Below are 23,095 nucleotides of genomic sequence, written 5' to 3' on the forward strand. Positions count from 1 at the left end.
TATTTAACGCTTAGTTTAGTTTTTTCTATGTATAGTAATGGCTTTTCTCAATTTTAGTTACTATTTTTTTGCATTTGGTTGTTTTAGTTGATTTTGCTTTTTTGTAGACTTTACAACTACCTCTTATTCTGTGAGCATTCCCGAATTAACATCAAAACCTGTAGTAGTGGTTCCTAAGAGTAAGTACTAAATATAGAACATAAGCTGATAAATTAACACATTCTTTACTTTTAAAACAGTATTTGGTGGAGTGGTACTAACCTTATAGGCGAGCGGTTTACCCCTATAAGCAGAACCCCTATAAAACGACTAATTTTTTGTATTTCGCATTTTAGTGATTTTTGGGATTTTTTTTTTCTAAACTACTAAATGAATTGCAATTATATAAAAAGCGTTATAATCTTTAAACCTCCAAGTACTAGTAAGAATATTTTAACAAGGATAAATGGATTAAATCGTGCTCAAAACATGAAACCAAATATTTCGAATATTCATTTCCAGCAATCTATGGCTGTATACGGTAATAAGCCTGTACAGTTGGGTCGATACAGGCCCGCGGCGCCTAGAAACCTTTGTTTAAAATTAAAACTATGATTTTAGCAAGATAGAAACCACTTATCCTTGTTAAAATATTCTTACTTATACGTAAAGGTTTAAAGATTCTAAAGCTTTTTATAGAATTGTAATTCATTTAGTAGTTTAAAAAAAATCCCAAAAATCACTAATTTAGGCATTTTTTCAACAAAAACTTCAGATAACTCGAAAAGGAAGCATTTTTCGAAAAATTAGCAAGAGAGAAAAGTATTTAGTTCGATGAAATACATTTAAAAAAAGTTTACTCGAAGCTATTTGGGATTTTTTTTTTATTGTTATAAGTTATTTGTTAATAACAATTTCCAGTCCACTTGAAAAATAAAAAAAAATACATTTGAACTAAAAAAAATATATAGAATCTAATAAAAAAAGGTTTGGTGTGTAGAAATGCAAAAAAAATAGTCGGTTTATTTCATTTCTAAGCATATTTTTAGGGGTAAACCGCTCGCCTATTATTTATCTGACAAAACAACTGTACAACTATTGCATGAACTATATGGTTTAAACTGTTTTTAGAATTAAATTTGCAACCGTTTTATTATTACAACACAAGTTGTTTTGACACGTTCATATATTAATGTTTAACAATCTATGAATGGACAACTCCAGTGCAACTTTCTGAATTTACTATTGGTCTACCTTGTACAGCCCCATATCCCATAAATATTTTTATAATTTCTTCCCTTTTCACTTACACTGAGTTCCTAAACAACGACGACTTTGTTATAAGGTTATTATAGATTATTTATCTATTATATACAGTAACAGAAACTTATATACATATATATACCGCATGAAGAAAGCTTATCGGATGTTGAACAATAATTGTCGCTGCGGGAAAGATAAAAAGGTCGTGACACGGTGTTCACTTTACTTTCTACAGTCGCTCTGATATTGGCTGCTCTTGATAGTTGGACCCTTTGACTTGGAGTTAAGGATTTATAAATGGGAAGAATATGGGATCTGAGAGTAGGTGAAACAGTGAAGTGCACCGACAAGGATGCTCGAAAGATACTTACTAATAAGTTGAGAGATACGTGTAGGATGCGTGAACTCTACTTCTTACGGTTATTAGTAATTAAGAATACTATAATCCACACTCACATAATATCCACTGGGAGGATGTTAATTACGTAAGAGATTATCAACAGGTCATCTTTTAGAACGTTAGTTCGCTATTAACTCATTTATGCCCAGAATCCCCTAGTGATTTTTTTGTGTAATATTTTAGTCACGGAACTTCTATGGTACTTTAAATGTAAAAATGGTACTCAAAATCTATTCAGTATCTAACTGACGAAATGGCAATCTGGCAACTGTAGTTGCCACTGGGATGAAGCGGTGTAAATACAAAAATAAATGGAAACATTAGTATTTATTTATTAAATGTAGTTACTAACATCAATTCTATGTATGAAAAACTTTAAAACAGTTGTCAAGGTGTAAGGCAATGTCACATTTAGTACAAACATAGGATGTACGATTGCCACAAATCTTACAACGGCGATACTTAGACGCACTTTTCTGAATAATATGATCAGTGTGATCTTTTCGGAGTTCTTTAAGTACAGGTGAAAATTAAATGACGTTTTCTCTTCAGGTATTTTTGGAAAAATGATTTTAAAAGGTAAACTGTGCATTGACGCCTAAAGTTCAACAATGATATGTCATAACCAAGTCGTAACCCAACCTTGTACACATGAGACATCTACAACCCATGAAAAAAAAAAGGCCCCCATCATTTTTTTATCTAATTCCACACCGGCAAGAAGCCACGAATCGATCCATTATAACTAAGCCTCCCATGTTGCTGCTGTACTGTTCAATGGGATCTTGGAATATCGATTGTAATCATTTTTTTTGCACGGGAATATCTATTAGCTGCTTTTCTTTGGATATACCTACTTGGTCACAATTGGTAAGCATTGTGGCAACGTTATTATCTTCTTTTTCTTTGACATGACTCTGTCAGTCTTCCTACTGATCGTCTTTCTATTGGGGAACCGTCTCTTGCCGTCTTTACTACTCTATTTATTGTCATTCGGCTTATATGATCATTTCATTCTACTCTTCTATTTCTTACACAGTAGTTCTTGATGTTCTCCACCTTGCATCTACGTCGTATATCTGTACTTCTAGCTCTGTCCCATATTGTCTTAACATCAATTTTTCTAAGTGTTTTCATCTCTGCTGTTTCTGACATCCTGTTTGTCCTCTCTATGTCAGGTATTGTTTCTGCCGCGTATGTCATATTAGTCTGATGACTGTTTTGTAAATTCTATCTTTCATTTCTTTCCCGATAACGTTATTATCATTCCAGCGAACTAGCAAAAGATCACCAGACGAAGAAGTAGCCACGTCACCTCTCTGTTTTTTTTTGCAGTTTCATTGTGGCATTATTCGTATTGTGGGATTTTCTCGCAATGTTCCGCTGCCTCCAATTGGTCTGGAACTCAATTCTTGCAACAATGCAACCGACGTTTCCTTTTTTTAACTGAATGTGATCGATTAGACCTAGAACAAAATCACCACCTTGTCCTAGACCACTTTGAGGAAGGCGAGCAGAAGAGCCACAATATGGTTCAACATTATAGATGAAACCCGAAGGATCGGCAGCTACGCACAGTTTGTACCCAAATCTAATGAGTGTACCCATAATTGGGAAACGTTCTCAGTATCGTTAGCAGCTTCAATTTCATGACTTTACTTCACAGGAATCACAAATATCCTCAGAGTCTTAGAAGACAGGTTTAAACCGGAAAACACTGAAACGCCATCATCCTTTCTGTGTTTTTCATGGACTAGAAAACCACTTGACTTTCTAATTAATGTACTAAAGGGGTTTTAATATTTATCTTTTGATTATATTCAGTATATTTGCGTTGTATACGTCGCAAACCCCTAACGTATTTGGTCTCCTAAATGCAGGTGCATTTTCGATATAAAGGGGGCATTTGACAACACTTCCTACGAAGCAATCACAAGTAGACCAGAGAAATTAGCAAATAAAAAGCCTTTTCGTGGCACTCTTTGATACAGATATCGAACAACTGCTTTTGATAAATTTGGTGATAACAATATTCAATAACCGGGGATAGTGCGACTTTTATAAATTTGAATTTATGAATTCAGTTTTCGAAATAGCAAAATCTTTGACGCATAGTGGGCGGCTTATTTTTAAAAGAATCGTTTTTAGTTTTTTTTTTAAACGTGAACCCTTAATCCTTCAAAATCTGAGTTATTTTAACTGTTTATAAGCTTAAAATCACAGTACTTTTTGCAAACCTATTTAATTTGATAAAATAAGCCTTTTTCATCAATTTTATAGACCTAATACTTTACCCTGTATAGGCGCTTGTATAGGCGCCTTTTGGGGTAAGCAATTTCAATTGTGCAATAACTATTAAGTGAAACCGAATATTTATGATATTGGCGTTATTCTCAGGCGAAATCAAAGTGTTTTGTGCATTTTTAGAAAAGTTATTAATAATTTTCAAAATAATGACTCTTTAAAAAAAACAATTTTTGCAATAATTAAGCAACAAATTAACAAAAATAACTTCACAAACTCTCATTTTAAAGGATTTTCTATATTTTTACATATTGTTATCGCCAAATTTATTAAAAGCAGCTGTTGGATACCTGTATCAACGAGTGTAATAGGAAAATCGTTAGTTCCCAGATCTAAAGGACAATTCGGCTAGAAGGTATAGACGAAATAAGCTACAGATACATAGATTGTACGTTAAAGGCTTGTAAAGATAAAGATTGTAGGCTGATTGACTCAGTAACGAGAGACATTATGTAATGGGCTATGCGGATGACCTGATTATCTTGGCGCACGGTAAATTTAATGGTACAGTAAGAGATTCAATTCAACGGCTCTGACTATAGTTAGAGAATGATCTTCCCCTGCATTCTTGCATTCACAAACATTTGGTACCAACCGAATTGACTTGTATAAAGCTCCAAAATTCTGGAAAGACGGCTTCACAAAACGCCGTGATTCAAACTCAGACCCTACAAATAGATTATGGTGTCTAGTCTTTATTTTCAGAGTGCTTTTGGAACCTAATGAATATTGGTTTTAACAATTGTCCAGTACGGTAATAATATATTATGCATTCTAATTTTATTTTCCTCTTTAAGGTACATCAAACAAGTCTCATCCTAATACGCCGCAAACTGAAAGTACCGACAATGGTGTTATTGCTGGTATTACCATCATGATATCGTGTATATCGGTCTCAGTTGTGGGAGGGGTAAGTACAAAAATTTGTATCACAAAATTTTCATCATACTTTACGTTATCATATCAATGTAAATAATACAAGTGTGTAACTTTTGTAAATTTTTATTTCCACAGGTGATATACTTCCTCTACAAACATCTGATGCATCGCAATATGGCGTCAATGAACTTCGATAACCCGGTGTACCGGAAAACCACCGAAGACCAGTTCTCTTTAGAAAAAAATCAATTTCAGCGTCAGACGCGACCATATTTAAGTACTGTAGGCGAAGAGGTAAGAGCACTCACTTTGGATTACAGTAACATGATGACTAGATAATCAGTCCACAAAATTTTTACATAAAAAAAGACTACATACTCTCAAACCATTATAATGAAAATTTTCAAAATTTTTATTAACTGTAAATAGCTTACATAAATATTGTTGCTGGGTGTTTAAAAAATTACAGACAATGCACAAACTTAGTTTGAGGAACTTTATATTATGCAGATTTAATACCATAGAAAATATTCTTCAAATTAGTCGGAATATTTATAAAATTTACCTGAAAACAAAATTTAATCGAATCTTTATATTATGTGTTTTTAACTATAATTTTAAATTTACTTTTCTAAGAAATTAAGAATAAGCTATTTCGCCGTAAGTGCCCGATAAATAGAGTGATTTTAAAATGTACCAACTTCGTTCGCACGAACTTACGAAAACGCGTAAAGAAAAATCATATATAAATCGTAACATTTAGAAAAAGAACCAGAAGAAGAACAAAAACGAAGCCAAAAGATCAAGAAAATAATCAGAATACAATTGACACCAAAAAATTCTATACAGTTAGTTGATTTTTCAATTAGGCACATATTATAGTTAAGTGTTTAATACGGTAACACTGACGATTATGAATCTCTACTTTCAGCGATACAAGCGACTGCGAAGAGGACTCGACACCTATAATATTAAAGATTAGAGATGGGTTTATTCGTTCAGTTCGATAAACTAGTTCTCCTGCATAAGTTGCTGCTCAACATATATCCACACATTCTGAAGCGGAATTACCTTTGTCATTTGAATTTTTTCTGGTGGCGTGTTTAGCAGGTCTGAATTAGATGTCCCTTCTTCTTTTTGTGTAGTACACATTTTTTTGGGTCATCAAGCCCATGGTAACCCTTTTATAAATTAAAAAAGTAACTGTTTTTCTGTTATATCGAAGTGCATGTATATAGACACAAAAGCTATGTCTATTAAACCCCAGAACAATATGTTCCACCATTTCTTAGAACGTCTGTGGACTCATAAACTGTTCTCAAACGTTCATCGTGGTTCAATAAATTTATTATAATGTTTTAAAGCTACATATTTACATCTTTAAAAATTACTAGCGAAATGAACCATTTTATTGTTCCTCTAATTTCACACTCCGATATCCATTGAGGAAATTCTGTAATAAAAAACTCCACGCTTCGTGGGTTTATCATTTCTCATGTTATTAGGAACTTTTTTTATTGTATCTAATTGTTTCACAAGCTAAAGTTTGTTTGGTTTTTAAATTCCCTAATAAGGGTATATAGCTAATTACTTTAAAATTAATCAAGGTACTGTATTCTCCCAATCTCCTCAATGAGTTTAAGGACAACTCGAGTTCATAGTCCAAAGTCCTTATATTTTTTTCTTCAATTCTACATTTTCCTTGATAAATTTTAAAATTCGTAATATTGATGTGAAAGACACCATAATCTTAATTTGATTTGGCCCGATTCTACTTCTTTAAGAGCTTCTGCCCTTGTGTTCCTCTATAATTCCTCGAAAAAGTTTCAGTCAGTTTACTGATCTTACTCTGATTTGGTAAAGTTTGTCATCGGTTTGTGTTTTAATGTAAATATATTCATAGTCTGACAAATTGGTGAGAAAATACAAGAACTATAATAAACCTGTCTATATGTGCTTTGTAGATCTGACTAAAGCATGCGACTGCGTTAGATATAATACAAGTACTAAAATAATGGTACACTTACTAAACAAAAATGGTTTACAAATTCTTTCTATAGACGTATATCTTAACATAGACCGAGCATACCAGCAGCGCGTACTGACGACAAGATATCTTGCGGTTGTTCTATCTGTTTTTCTCTCCCCCACCAAAATAGACGCTGCTATACTTACTTGATAAAGCGGCCACTATACTACTCGTGAAGTTCAGCGGGTACGAGAGTGTAGACAGGTACTTCATGCGACTTTGCTTCGCCTCATTCTACTTCCGTTCTGTGTCGGTTTTTCGCGTCCGAGTCAAAAGGCCCGAAGTTCGAATACGAAGTGTCACACTACATTACTCAACTTCACTTTACTCGATATCATTGCTAATGCTAGTGCAATAAAGCCTGCCTACCAACATCGACTGAGTTTTTTCGGCAATTCAACGAATATGTAGAGAGTCACCTCGCCTCGATTAACTTCACTGCGACACTTCGTCCGAAGACTTCGATCGAGAGTGTAGACAGCGTTTCAGACAGACACAACAAACAACGAAAATAAAAAGATGGTGTCGTCACTTAGCTCTACAGACTGCTCAGTATATGTTAATATATACGTCTATGATTGTTTCCCGTAACGAAAAGATTTTCGAAGCGATCTATTTTTATGATGAATTGTTTGCAAATGCGAAGTCAATTTTCAAAAGGTAAAAGAAAAAATACTTACAGTTGGTTTTATTATAATATCTGACGGATCAGTTTCGGGCTGTACAATTTCAGCCCGTCATCAGGTCTACGTTAAAAGGTTACTTAACTAGTAAAAAAGAGAGAAAGAATGCTACAGTTGTAGTTTGTTAACGTATAAATTATGCCAATCTCCTTCTTCTTCGTCTTTCTCAGCTTTTCCCTTTTCAGAGGTCGCTGTTCCTTGCTCCTCGTCGCCACTCATTTCTGTCCATCTGGAGGGTATCTCCCCCTCAAAAATCATAGGCCAGTTGTATGTATTTCTGAGAAGGTAAAAAGTTCTAATTAACATTGAACATAACGGTATCCTTCTACCTACAAACGTGATGAAATATCAAATCTCCTAGATTCGAATTTATGACAAAGAACCCGGAAAAGGATTAACTAAGGATTCGCCAGACCGGCGTCTTTAAATAAATACTTAGGTAGATTCTTCAGTCATATTTCGGTAGTTTCCCAATAAAAATTTCTGATCGTAAACACGACCATCCACATGGGTAAAAGGAATTAAAATTAATTTAATATATTAATTAAAAAAATGTTACACTAGTAGAACTGATTTGGAAGCAGGTAAAACTACCAGAAGACTGGAACGTAGGTATAATTGTACCTTTTCACAATAAAGGAAATCAAAAAAATTGTGATAACTACAGAGGAATTACCCGCCTAAACATGACCTACAAAATCTTCGCTACCTTCTTTATGATCGACTATCGGAATATTGTGAAAACATATAGGCAAATATCAGTGTGGGTTTCGCACAATCAACTATCCATAAAATATTCCTTCTGACAAGCTTTGGAAAAAATGAAGTATTTATGGAATTGGTACTCACCACTTGTTAGTGGATTTTAGATGTGCCTATGACAGTGTCGACAGAAATGCACAATACAAAGCTATGGTACAATTCAATATCCCAATACACTTAGTGAAATTGGTGAAAATATTGATGTACATAACTCGTATCAAGCTCGTCCTCACTTGGTTAGTGAATCACGAACGTGAGCCAAATTTTTACAAGGCACACTTTGTGTAAGCATGTGCATGCGTGAAATACAAAGAATAAATTGTCTTCACGACTCGAAATAATTACGATCGTGCGAAGATCAAATATTTGTTTGATTTTTGGATCATGTAGTCAGTCGTGAGCAGTTTATAATAGGTATTGAGTATTTGGTCACAGTGTAAATATTGTTTTATAGTTAATAAAATTAGAAAATAAAAAACAAGCAATGCATATTCGCCAACAAGAAAATATTTGCCGTGTAAACTCTCTTCACGAACGAGGCATCACCACAGTTATTAAGATCCGTGTACCACGAGTAGTGATTCACTACCCGTGTCAACGCGGCTTTACGCGTCAGAAACGTGGACAATGTCAAAAAGCGATGAAGAGCGTTAGGCTGTTTTGAACGTAAAATCCTCAGAATTATTTTAAAAGGCATGTAGGTAAACGGATTATGGCGTAGGCACTCTAATTTTTAGCTTTGCCGCCTTTATAGTGAACCTAGTATTGGTAGGTCCATCAAAATAAACAGGCTGCGGTGGCTAGGCCACCAAAGACCGGATGGAGTGAGGAGAAGAAGTAAGCCCATATCACGATTTAAGGACCAGGCGGAAAACGACTTACGAGTTTTAGGAGTACGAAATTGGAAACCAAGGTGGATGATAGAAGGAATGGAAGATGATCCTAGAACAGGCCAAGACCCACTATGGTTTGTAGAGCCAGTGATGATGTTGGTTGGGCATAAGTTATGCTTAACAACCTGTAACAACTACTGTAGTATTCTTTCCCTCTTTTTGTGGTTCATTAACCTTTTATCGGGGACCTGATAATGAGCTGAAATTGTAGAGCCCAAAACCGGTCGTCCAGATATTATAATAGAACCAATTGTGATTAAGTAATTTTTCAATTGTGATGTCATAGAACTATATATTAACATATACGCCTATGGTTGATGTATAGCGTATAACATATACATCGTTAATATATACGTCTATACGCAATAACAGTACCTATTTCAATTCTCTTACGTGCGGGAATACGTTGAGTATAAAATGAATATAATAAATATAAAAGTGGATTATAAAATGAAGGAAAACGATGAAATATAATGTTTGACATTTTACAGATTTTTAAATGTTGCGTTCTTTTAACTTTAATGTAGTTAAAAGAAAACTCACCACACACCGTCACTCATCCTTAAAAGGGCGAATTACGTGTACAATTTTTATGCCGTTCTTCCTTTCCTTTGATTTGGAAATCATCAAAACTGGACAAAAGTTGGTCTATTTAAAACTCAAACTATTTACAAAACATTATTATGTTAGAATAAGTATTTTTTAACTATTATATTTAGCATTGCCCTAGAAAAAGCCCCTATTTAAAATAGTTTATGGGAGGAAAAATTAAATCTTCATAAATTAAAGTTCCCATTTTTCAGAACTGTTTAGAAACTGCACCTTTAAAACTATTATTAGAAAGAAGTACTCTCATAGAAGTTAAGTTATCGTGTCTTTAGACAGAAATTGGATGCTGTGCTGGTTTATCCTCTTGAATTTTTTATTCTCATACTTCTGATTTTTATTACGCGAAATTTGTCTGAAAAATTTTTAATATTACCAAACTGAACTGACATATTAATTGGGAAATTATTTTTTAATTGTTACGGTAAAGAGAGACAATAATCATTAGTACTCCCATAGTAGAAGAAAAACCATGTACCACAAATGATACCTCTAAAAGTCACATAATAGTCAGTAGTCAAATAAGAAAGAGGATAATTATAATCATATCTTTAGAGGAGTTCAAATGAAAACTCAGAAGGACGTATAGAGGTTTACGAATATTTTTTGGCGAAGGGAGTAAATGGCAAGTAATATTCATTTGAAAGCTCTTGTGTCATTTAATACATTTTCGATTTTTTGCGACTTTGTCGCCTAGTAGGAACTTAGCACGCAGATAGGAGTTATTCTGTAGGATTTGCCCTGTTACAAGTTAGTTTTATATCTTACAATATGATCGGATTTAGCACGAATATTCAAGATAAATATACTGTATTTGGTACTACTATAGTATAAGGGATAACCAGGTCTAGCGCAATATAGTTTATATCAATGGATTCTCAGTTAAAACCAAAAACCTTTCTGCGATTATGGAACCGTTCAAGTATTACATAAGCAGATTTATTACAATTTTTTACCCCCCATCCCATCCTCTTGTGAGCAAAAGTAAGCAAAGCTGTTGGTTACTATTACTGACTCTTTCCAATCTTCTGGGATATCTTCTTTTTTCCATATTTTATTTATTATTTTTAGTAATGTTTGTTCTCCATTTTCCCATGTTTTTTATAATTTCTGTTGTTATTCTATCCATTCCAGGAGCTTTTCGATACTTCAACGTTTTTATTGCTTCTTCTAGTTCTTCCTCATTTATTGACTTTTCTGTTTTATCTTCCAATACATTATTTTGTCATTCATTATTGTCGTCTTGGTTTATATCCATTAATAGTAGTTGTTTCCATCTTTTAACTATTTCTTTTGTTTCATTTATTAATTCTCCATTTTTATCTTTAATGCTGCATATTATATGCGTCTTCAGGGTTCTGTAGAATAGCTTTTGGTTACTTTTGCTATATTCTTCCATTTGATCTCCGAATTTTTTCCAATTATTTCTCTGTGTCGCTGTTTGTTATTATAATTCTCGTTGGTTTTATCTTTCAGATATTGTTTCCATGCATTTTCTTTACTTTTACTTGTTTTTTAATTTCTTCAGACTACCACGTTTCTTTGTTGAGACTTTGTTACTTGTTCCGCATACTTCATTAGCTGCATCCAGTAGCATAATAATTCTTTTTAAAACATTACTTTTTATATGCGTTCTCCAACAAAAATTTTCATATTTATGGAGTATCCTTATACTATATACTTATCAAATATTTAAATAGTATTCCAGCAGTCATTAATGGACAACAATCCAAGAAATACAAGTAAAGAAGACATTGTTTTCTTCTTGTGTTTATTTTTAGTTCGTCCAAAGAAAAAAGTCAAATTTCATTGAATTTGACGCTGTAACAATTAAAAAATAATTATGGTCCCTGAATTAAAAATCAAGCAGAATTAAATCTAACAGATACAACATGGTTACCAGGCGGAAGTGACGTCATACTACTAATAAATGACAATTGGATTGTCAAAGAGGTACTAAAATGAATAATTTTCTGTTGTAATAAGTGAAGTAAATAATCAATGGCTGAAGGCTTCTAGCAGCTCAGATATTGCTGCTAAAGGGGAAGAAGATGGTTCAGAGTTTAACAAAAGAGTAAATAAGTAAATAATCAATGACTGAACGCTTCTAATAATTCAAAAGATAACAATCGGGAGCTTAGTGATCGTTATTATTATTTTGTGATTGTTAGAACCATTAAACTCTTGATTATTTATCTATTCAGTCAGTACCACCCAAAAGTCTTCACTTAGTTAACTCTCTGATCTTATTTTACCACCTTCTGATATTCTAGAACCCTTCAACTATTGATTATTTAATTCTTCACCCACTAGCACTTCTAATTTATTCATTTCTGTAAATGTCTGATCATCCAATTGCCATCTATTCGTGGTTTGACGTCGCTTCAGCCCTGGTAGTCTTTGTGTATATCTAGTAAATCATTACCTTGAAATCTGACATCAATTAAAAATACATTAAATGAAAATAATAATAAATTTGAGTATAAAATGGAAAATTAATCTGAGACTCTTAGCTGTCTTGCAGCTGTACAAAGAAACTATGTCTAGATTAACTAATTTGTTAGATATTGTTGATTGTACTAATTTGACTAAAATATTAGAGTATATGTACTGAACATTAAACATTTCAAATAAGGATTTTAGTATTAATTTCACATAATGTAAAAACTTTAGATATTACATTTTTACTGTGTCTGGTAAATTAAACAAATATACTCCTGTCCATCAGTATTTAGCTTAATATTGGATTGCATTCATATTTTTGTAACCAATTTATAAGGTAATAAAGCTGTGCCAAATGTTTAGGTGATTAATGTGTGAGCTCATTATTACGGTGGATTTGTAAAAGTTATATCTGTCTATACCTTTTTGCTCTTTTTTTTAGACATATTATATTCCTGTCGGTATATTTCCAAACTTTTGGTATATTTATGCACAAAAAGCATACTACATTTTATGTAAAGATATCTGCGGTTATCTATCTGGTTATCTCAAAATTTTTAATTTGGTTTATCTTGTGCTTTTTCCCATTTGAGGTTATTTGAGGTAAACTACTGCCTTTTTCTTGAGTTGTGTCGATAAATGAAAGGAATGGGTTCAACATTCTGGATTTTAGTGAAGTTAGATGGCCTAGATAAGGATAGATTGGGAATCATACACAATGCCACGCTGGCAATGACGATCACCATCATTACAACGTAGTGACATTTATGGCTGACTAGGAAAGCAAAAAAATCTATAAAGATCTTTATACTCATATCTAATAATGTTTCTAAGCTGCAAATTAAAACCACTCTCCAAAATATTAATTTTATACAATTATATGCTCCTCCAACAGAAAATACAAAGAGAGAAAATAACTATCTGTGAAGAATAATACACAACTGAACTGGTCCATAGTCTTGGCAGATGGGATGAGCAGAACCCAAGCTGGACCCGTAGAGCCGTTAGAGAGTCTAGGTGTAAAAGAAGTTCACTGCCACAATAATTGCGTTATCACTTCTACAAGTAGATTTTTATATGTATCAACTGTATCAAGGATTACGTTGTCTGTGGTTGAATTTATTAAGGAACAGACAGTTCCTTCTTAAAATCGTGTCGTAGTCTGTCCGTTTGTGCAATAACTCTTAAAGAAAAAGTCCTGTTTGAAAAGAGGAGGTACAGTCTTGAATGATATATGAACAATATATCAATAAATTTTCATCAATTACATATACACTTCAAAATGGATCAAATCAAGGTTTTTTATAGGTTATATATAATTTGAAGTAACTGAGTCTTTTCGACATTCAAAAATTGGACGAGCACCTTTAAATCCCCCAAAAAATCATGTTTTTTCAAGATTTTTAAGGTTTTTTTTACTCGATACGACCTGAATTAATTTTTTCATTTTTTTACGTTTTATGCGGTTAAAAAATAACAGCGCAAATTTAGCCCGGACTCCCACGCATTACACCCAAAAACGTTTTTATTTATTTTCGGTGGGTTGCAATCAATTTAAAAATTTCAAAAAATTCACGAGCATAGTTGAGGCTTTTACAAAACTATAAAAACCATGTTTTTGAAGGCTTTTGTGAGTTTTGCGGGGTTAATCACATTTTTTGAGATTGATAAAACCGGAATCAATGCGTCTCCAATTCATATTTAAAAATATATGAAAATGAAAATTTTCATGCCTCAAAGAAGCAGATATGTCCATCGTTTATGCGAAAAACTAGGTTTTCGAGAGATATTCGGCTGTTTTTACTGAATTTATCCAACTTTTTTTACCTTTTTTCGTACATATAACATGAGACGGGATTTTACAATCCCGTCTCATGTTAAAATCCCCAAAAACACTTGAAAACCGGGTTTTTCGCATGTTTCAAGAAATTTCTAGCTTCTCTGAATATGCGAAATACATCGTTTCGTGTTTTTCATGCTGATTAATGATGTAGAAAGTAAAAAAAGTTGGACAAATCTAGTAAACCTAAATGACGCTGGAAAACCTGGGTTTTCGCATAAATTATGGTTGAATTTGCTTCTTTGTGGCCTGAAACTATTATTTTCCACATATTTTTTAAATGCGAACTGGAGACGTACTGAACCAGGTTTTATCGAACTCGAATTATATGATTAATCCCGCAAAAAAGCTTAAAATCCTTGAAAAAAAACTGATTTTTTGATTTTTTGGTAGTTTAGAGGTGTTTCACTCAATTTTTGTATGTCCTAAAGTTACTCAGTTACTTCAAATTATATATATATATATATATATATATATATATATATATATATATATATATATATATATATAATTTGACAAGTTTTATAAAAGCTTCCCACCGAAAAAAACGAAATAATAACTTATTTTGGGATGAAAGGGCGGGAGTAGAGTGTTAAAATTGAGCTCAGTCTTATTTTCAATCAGATAGAATGTAAAAAAAAATTAGATGCATTTGAGATATTGATTTATCGACGAGTATTGCGGATAAGTTGGGTTGATCGAATAAGAAATGAAATAGTTTTACATCGAATGAAAAAGAGCACAGAAATAACAAAAACGACAAAAATTCGAAAGTTACAATATTTCGGTCATGTAGGTATAACCTACATGACCGAATAACATGTATAACCTTCTACACCTCATAATACAGGGTAAGATCGCCGGAAGGAGAGGCCCAGGCCGACGAAGAACATCCTGGCTGCGAAATCTCCGAGAATGGTATCAAGAGACCACCGCTAATTTGATCAATATGATCGCCAACGTTCGATAATCGGACAGGGTACTGAAAGAAGAAGAAGAAGAATGTAAAAAATGAAAAATAGCAGGAGTGAGGGCATTTTGCCTATCTTGTGGGATACCCTTTAACTGGACATATTAATTTACATCTTACAACAGAAATATACATGAAAATTTAGTGTTGTATATAATAACAAAGGTTATTTAAACATGCTAAAAAAATTAAAATGATGTACCCCTTCAAAAAACATTAACACTGTACTGACATCTAGAGGAAAAAAATATAAATATTGCCAGATATGCTTTCTTTTTCATCGGTCTCCCATCAGGTTATAAAAAAAGGTAAAAACGGTAATTTTTTTCTTTCACCACCATTAAAGATGAACTAATCTGCACTAACTTTTCTGCTGGTTTGCTACATACTTCACTTTAATTCACACTTTGATTTACTATATATTATTATTAACAACTACTGCCAAAGATATATTTGATCCCCAACATGCTTTTAAACATCGTCTGTATCGGTGAAAAGCCGGTACCGCCTCACTAGCGGACTGCTGCGTGATCCCTTTAAGATCTCATCGGGGAATGATTTGAAAAATTCGTCTCCGTGATCTAATTCACATAACCTTGGATCTAAAGCGATATCGGCTCTCGATCTCTTGATTCTCACCTCGCAGGCGATTTTTTGCGCTTAGAGGCATTTGGTAAAAATGTAAACAAACACTTATTGTGCTCATTGGTCAGAAGTAATTCTACAGAGAAAGTGATTTACCCAAGGCAATTTGAGTTAAGTAAAATAAACATTTAAATTTTTTTGTTTATTCTGACATAGGCAAAAGACAGGTATAATTTTTCCTTGTTCACAGTACATTATCAGTATTAAGTGTCATATATTTACAGTATCTTAGAATAATGGTCTTTGCACCATTGTCTCATATGGTGCAAATATTTTTATTTATATGCTTTTTCATTTTGGAGAAATGTCAGAGACATTCGACAGTGAAACGAGAAGATATAATTGTAACAATATTTAATATATGTTCCGTTACAATGTGTGCCAACTTGTATATAAATTTATTGTCTGATAAATTCGCATATAATTAAATTTTAAATTTATAAAAAATACTTTTAGAAAACTCACTGTATTATATTATCTTTATATACTGTAGTAACATAGCAAAAACTTATTATTCGTTTTATTTCATGCATCATGATATTAAAATTTGGTGAGTAATTATTTTGAAAATATAAATGTATTCTTGCATGTGACTCATTAGTGAGTTTTATTCGATTCGAAATTTTCCCGTTTTGTGCTTTCTTTGTTGAATTAATATAGCAATAAAAAACTTAAAATTTTGCACCACTATCTGAGAAGAGTAATACTAAATGTTGCTGACCTCTACTGGAGATTTACCTATCGAAGTCATTTTTACAGAAAAAAAAGAAATATAGACTTTTCTTGATTTTTTTTTCTTATTTCTGAACTCATCTTTCTGTGACAGTGATGTCAACTCTGCTTCTTTGCAGGCAGATGATTTTTCCTATTCATTGGTGGCTATATTCAATATTCTTGGGGGTAGGTAGGAGACTGTACTTATAGATTCAACCATTCTCTACATAGTCCGACCCAAATTCTTCTTAATTACTGGCAACAATAAGAGGCTGATGCACATGCAGATCCTCCATATATCTCACGGCTTGTCGGTAGTTAGTTTTCGGATAGCTGTGACAGTAGTCCTCCACCTTATCCCTATCCACAAGTTTTTTTTCTCCCAACTCGTACACATACAGTTGTAAGTAGCGAGCAGAACCTGAACGACAGCCACTGCGACATATTTGCCTTTTTAGAGTGCTAGGTACTTGCCCTTTCGACACGACGTCTGAGGAACTCTGATGCACTCGAAGATAGAAAGTCAGAAAGAAATAATTATAGATCACACCGTATAAATCGGGTCATAAAATACCGATCATTAATTGGCTTACATGTTCTTCAGATCTGTATCCCCTTGAGCAGGAAAAAATAAACAGTTAATATTCGACAAAGGTAATGGAACGCATATTTTATGGCATTATCTAAAAAAGAGAAAGATGATAGTGTGTTAAATCTAAAAGATCAAGAAATGGTGGAAGATCACAAACAATGAAGGCTATACAAAAAAGAGCCATAACACTGCAAGGAAGTAAGTTTTTGTTGCTTAATTGAGATACCTCGTCCCTTTTTTCTTATTACCACCTATTTTAGCGCTTAACAAGATTTTTGACATTCTAACTTGTCATTTGTTTATCATTTTTCCGCCAAATATCCTTCGAAGTATTTTTCTTTCCCATACTTATAACATTGATCGCTCATTTTTATCATAGTCCAGGTTTCTGAGGCATACGTAACTATTAATCTTATTATAGTTTTATACGTTCTTAATTTAGCTACTTTGGATATATTTTTTCTTTTGAGTATTTTATTGAGTGCATACATACAACGATTTTCTGACATTATTCTTTTGTTTATTTCCTCCCGGATACTTGGTTTACTCGAAAATATAGTCACTAAATATTCAAATCGTTCAACTTGTTCAAATTTATACATTTTTCTTTCATTTGTTGGTATCCTTAAATATTGTCCCTGTTCAAATTCCTTGTCCGGCCATTCTATGTACTTAATTTTTGTTTAGTTTATATAGAGTCCATTTTCTCAATCTACTTTTTCTAATTGTCCCACTACCTTTTTTAATACTTTTTTGCTTCTGGACAGACTTACTACATCATCCGTGAATGCCTAACCTTGATGTTTTTTATGATATATGTGACCTGATCGGTTAATATTAGCCTCTTTTATTATTATTTCCAATAATACATTAAATAAAAATAATAACAACTTGTAGTACTCCTTCATTTACTTCAAATTTTTCTGTTAATTTAATATTTTCCTTCACTTTACTTTCTGTGTTCGTAAGTGTTTTTTGCTTTATCATTTATATTATTTCTAAAACTTCTAGATTTTTGAATGGTTTTTAAATATGCCTTTTCTTTTTATTATATCAACAGCTTGCCTACAATATATGAAGAGTGCCATTGTGTGTTTATTATATTCATGACTCTTAGCTTGTATTTCCCTTAAAGTAAAGATTTTGTCTATAGTACTTCTCCCTTTTCTAAAGCAATATTGGTATTCTCCTATGCTATTGTTAGGACTTCTTGCTATCTTGTTTTTGATGTGGATTGCTAATCTCTTATATACTATGGGGTGAGAAAACTCACACAAAAATATGGTAGGCAACCGTAAATACGTGTTTCTGACTTATTAGGTTTTACCCACAGAGTTCTATTAAATAATCTAGAGCTCGAACTCCTGTGATCTTATTAAGACAGAATTTAAACCGTTAGATGGCGCTATTTTTCGGTGGAAAAAAATAAGGGGGCAAGAGTTTAAAAATTAAACTTTATTGAATATAAGAAAATTTTGAAAGATCTGGCTTATATTTTATTTATGATTTTTATCATGAAATAATGAAATTTGGGATTTGGTTTATCAAATTGAACTTGTAATTAAACAAAACGATTGTTTTATGTCAAAACAATTACAAAAAATATACCTATCCCCTAGTTTAATATTACACTTAGGTCTAGATTAGTTAAGTGCCTCAGACTGAAAATGTTTATTTAATTAATTACTTCGTATATACTTATGGATATAATTACATTAATGAGCAATGCCTTGTACATCCATCCGTCTATTCTTTTATTCTTCACACACATGATTGAAACCTGAATTCAAAACTCAGCTATCACAAAAACTTTGTCATTGGACAGACATACCACGGCAGCACTGTTTCAAGCTTCTAAGCTTTCATCAAGCAGCTTTTTTAAAATTCATTTCATAACACAATTGGGTACATAAATTTTAAGAAAAAGAATAAAAAAAGAATTGTTTGTTGAATTTGGATATTTATTAGTTGTATTAGAGTTTGCAATAATCTAGGTATATTAACAAAACAATTTACGTTTTTTTATACAAAGTTCAAGAATGACTGAATACGTAGTTCATGCCCTTTTGAAGTAGCATTTACTTTTTCAGTCCTCTCTTTTCCCAGTAGATAGAGCCTAACCTTAAGGTATTAATGGCTAACCATCTTAACGAGCTCGAAACGGTGACAACTGGCTACTACTTCACAGAACAATGCCATTGACGATCTTAGCATTCAAACACAAAACATTTTTAAAGTCACCAGTTGACAAGATCAACGCTTTTTCTGTGTTTTTCTCAACCTTTAAACCTGTGTTTAAATTTACTAACCTGCTAAATTCTCCAACAGAAGCATAATAATGCTCGTATTGTGGTTTAAATAAACATTGAATATAATCTAAACATGTCAGTTTTGGAACAATTTTCCTAATAATAAATCATCGCATATAAAAAAGGATACATTCCTTTAATTTGGATTTCTTATCTTCTACCAACACAATGTTCAACTCTTCCGGAAGCAGATCTATGTCAGTTTAGATTTCATTATCTTCAAAAAATATTCTTTTCGTCCTTCACACTGTATGTAGGTTGTTAGCCAGTAACATAGCCACTGTGCTACGGTCACCACTTTTAGAGTGTAATAGAATGTCATTTCAATTCATAATATTGAAGATGGTAGGCAGAGTTTATATTAATAGGCTTTGATAGTCACTGAGTTACATGTTCTGTCTTGGTATTTCTTGTAGTACAACTTCTAAACCACAAACCCAAAAATTAACCATATAATCACAAAAACTATGTCTTTTCTAATTATGATATAAAAATACACTCGTATAAGTAAAAAATGATTATTTTTCAGCTAGGCCATCTTACTTTAAACTTTAAACAACGTCTTTCACAAAATTCCATGTAAATATCACGGGAAACAAGTGAAATTTCAGACATTGCTTACATTTTCTTGCCCTCTTATTTGTTTCACCTAAGTGACAACACGAGTACTAAACGTTAAAAAATCGGCTTTACTTATTTTCTCTAATTTCTATATCTAGTTTATTATTATTAATCTATGGTTTTACTATGTTAAATGTAGATATACTAATCGTATGTTTTTTTTCAGGCGCAAGAACCTCTAACAAAAATTTATCGAACTGATCCAGTTTAATGAAACGGAGTGAAACCTTAGACCAATTTTTTCTTCTGTCCAAAGATCCACGAAGGCATTTTCAAACCTCTAGTTTTATACGAAGACTGAGTCAATGACATATTTCTCAAAGAATACTCATCATTGATGTACGATTGCAAGGTTGCCTTTTAAGTTTAAGGCGTTGTTAACACTTCTGTTATTATTTATTTTCTTCAAATTTTATTTTTGAAAGTTAGATTAGAAGACAACCTTGCGAAAAATTGGAGTTTTGAAAAGTATATTTATTATGATGTACATTAAATTGAAGTCGAAAAATTAATTTTTGTGATTATAATAATTATACTACACCTCAATTGTCTCTCACCAAAGTGTAGAGTATGCCTGTATAGATGCAATAGATAAAGAAACTCAAAGTAAGAACATTTCTAATACCGATGAAAATTGCTGTTCGAAAGTATTTAAAAATTTGCATGATTGCAAATAGTACCAAATTAATAATTTTGAATAGAAAATACATCACACTTACATCACTCTGATTGTGTGTGTTTAACTAATTGTACATTTTAAAAACTGTAACGTTTATTATGTTTCTAGTCTAATTTATTAGTTTAAATCGAATATGCCAATTATTCCAAATGGATGTTCCAAAACGGTTATAGTGAACATTAAAATTTTAGTTTAATACAGTATATAAAGAATTTCATCATGATTTATTCAAATATACGTACAAGATGTTCCATAACTTGTACTTACTAATATATTATTATTTTTTATAATCTCAAGCTCCCCATTTCTGGATTTATAGGGTCTCAGGGTAGATTTTAGTTTTTAAATCAAGAAAACTCGGTTTCAGAACCTGTTAGAAAAACATGTGTGATTAAAATAGACGGATTTTATTTCTTAAAAAACACGTCGGTTAGATGTTGACCACCTCCGTTTGTAAAACTTTTGCAATTTGCTCACACATATCCACTGGAATGTTGTTAATAGCGTTGCGAATGTTTTGCTTTAGCTTTTCGGTAGTGGCTGGTGGTTGAGGGTATCTTGTAGGAAAACGTATATCGCCATTTTGTGAAATTAGTGTGCCTGGAAACATTTCTGTCAAGGCGTTTATTGAAGTATTCGCCATGTGTGGCGTAACACCGTTTTTTTGGAACCATGTATTGCCTGCAGTATGTCCTAGAAAATTAACCAATTCTGGACGTAACCAATTTTGCAACGTAGCAGTGCATCGTGCACTATTGACAGTTACTGTGCGTCCCCTAACATGTTCAAAAAAAGTAGGGTCCGATGATTGCCGATGCAGACATGCCACACGAAATCGTCACCTTTCTTAAATGCAACTGTTTCTGGTATTGGCTTAACTGAATTTTATAGGAGTGAAAACTTAAAACCTCCTTTAAATACGCTGGATACTAGCACTAGACAAATTAAACGCATGTGCGTTGTGCATATTAGCGAAGTGAACGCAGAAGATTACGATGGACAGCACGTCGAACTCTCTTAATATTGGAAGGAATTCGAATAGGTTTTGATTGCCTGTAAATCCGTCTTTTCTAAATTTCTTTACCCATATACCCTCGCGTATGATACTGTACTGCGCACAAAAACGCTGCCGAGCGACTGTATAAGAATTGTTGGCTTTAAAATGCCTCAACCATGAAGGAACGTCCAGTGTCTCCGCACGTGTCGACTACACGGCCAAAGTACCGTTTCCGTGGAATTTCGAGCAGGGTAAGTTTAAATATTAAAATCTACTCTCAGACACCTTGTATGGTTTCTAAAGATCTTTCCATTCATTCCACACTAACGTTCTCATCCAACTGTTTTACGCCTACTTTGGCTATGTCATCCAATTCGCCCTCTCCGATTAAGTATCCCGCCTACCTCCATTCGACGGTAACTATGCGATTGTCTGCATCTTCTGCTCTTGTCTTGTTGCGAATCCACGTGTTTGTTTTTCTGTCTTTTGAGTTATGTTAAGGTTTCCAAGTTGCTTTTTGTAGAAGACCAGATTTCGGAAGCTTAATTCATAGTAGGGAGAAAGATTTGTGTGAATACTTCCTATTTTTGTTGTGTCAAAGTATTTCTGAAGACTGATTTTAACTTTCCGAATACTTCTTATTCTTTTAGAGATGACAAGTTTCTAGTGATGTTGACGACCACATTGGCTTATGCATTTTCGTATCCGATTTGTATTTGCCTTATAAGTTTTAAATAACTTTTATTTTCGATATTAATTTTTTCTACATTCCAATCTGTCAGTCAAAAAGATTACTCTGGGACCAAAATGGTTCATTTTACCACCAAAATCTCCCATAGAAAATCCAAGTTCGACAATAACCACCCACAACTCTTTAACGGCTCATTGGATCTTGATGTATGATTGGAAAGGAAACGTAAATGTCATGTTTTGCTCATATTTCATTTGAAACGTCACGTTCCATGTCAAATGTCAGATTGTGCGGCGCTAAATCGCTGCAGTGTTGACTCAAGGCTAACTGAACACTGATATAATTCTTATGTGTAGCTTAAGATTCCAAAAATATGACATTTAACGTGAAATGCGTAAAACATCACGTTTGACAAAAATGCGACGTAAAACGTCACGTTTGACAAAAATGTGACTTACTCCATTTCATCGAAACCTCATACGTCACGATCCTGTATATTGTTCGAGAGCTGCGGGTGTTTCTGTCGATTTTGCTATTTTAGACCTAAGATTTTCTTCTCGAGATTATTAACAAGGGAAAATGACCCATTTTGATCCCGTCGTAACCCTGTTTATCTACTTAAGTTATTAATCATTACCTAGAGCATGAATGAACTGGAAAAGGTCCTGCATCTTGATAATTTGATAATTGATTAGGTCATTACAAGATTATTTTCTAGGAAACTGGATGATAAATTTTCATTTTGTTTTCTTTCGCCTTATATGATTATTTTTATGGTTATATACTAGTACAACAGG

General features: G+C 32.9%; 1 protein-coding gene across 3 annotated transcripts in view; it reads left to right on the forward strand.

Annotated features, from left to right (window-relative positions):
• LOC140451797 (low-density lipoprotein receptor-like) overlaps nucleotides 1-22,692 on the forward strand; it is a 183,431-nt gene extending 160,739 nt beyond the window's left edge. For 2 of the 3 annotated variants that reach the window (XM_072545654.1, XM_072545656.1), the window contains 4 exons: nucleotides 108-179; nucleotides 4,744-4,856; nucleotides 4,961-5,119; nucleotides 20,098-22,692. In XM_072545654.1, the coding sequence (XP_072401755.1) occupies nucleotides 108-179; nucleotides 4,744-4,856; nucleotides 4,961-5,119; nucleotides 20,098-20,142 (389 nt within the window). In that variant the 3' untranslated portion in view covers nucleotides 20,143-22,692. The remainder of the gene's footprint in view (nucleotides 1-107; nucleotides 180-4,743; nucleotides 4,857-4,960; nucleotides 5,120-20,097) is intronic. The other variant, XM_072545655.1, reaches the window with a different exon arrangement.
• The last annotated feature ends 403 nt before the right edge of the window (nucleotides 22,693-23,095 follow it).

This window comes from Diabrotica undecimpunctata, chromosome 10 (assembly GCF_040954645.1).
Source record: "Diabrotica undecimpunctata isolate CICGRU chromosome 10, icDiaUnde3, whole genome shotgun sequence".
NCBI classification, from domain to species: Eukaryota; Metazoa; Arthropoda; class Insecta; order Coleoptera; family Chrysomelidae; genus Diabrotica; species Diabrotica undecimpunctata.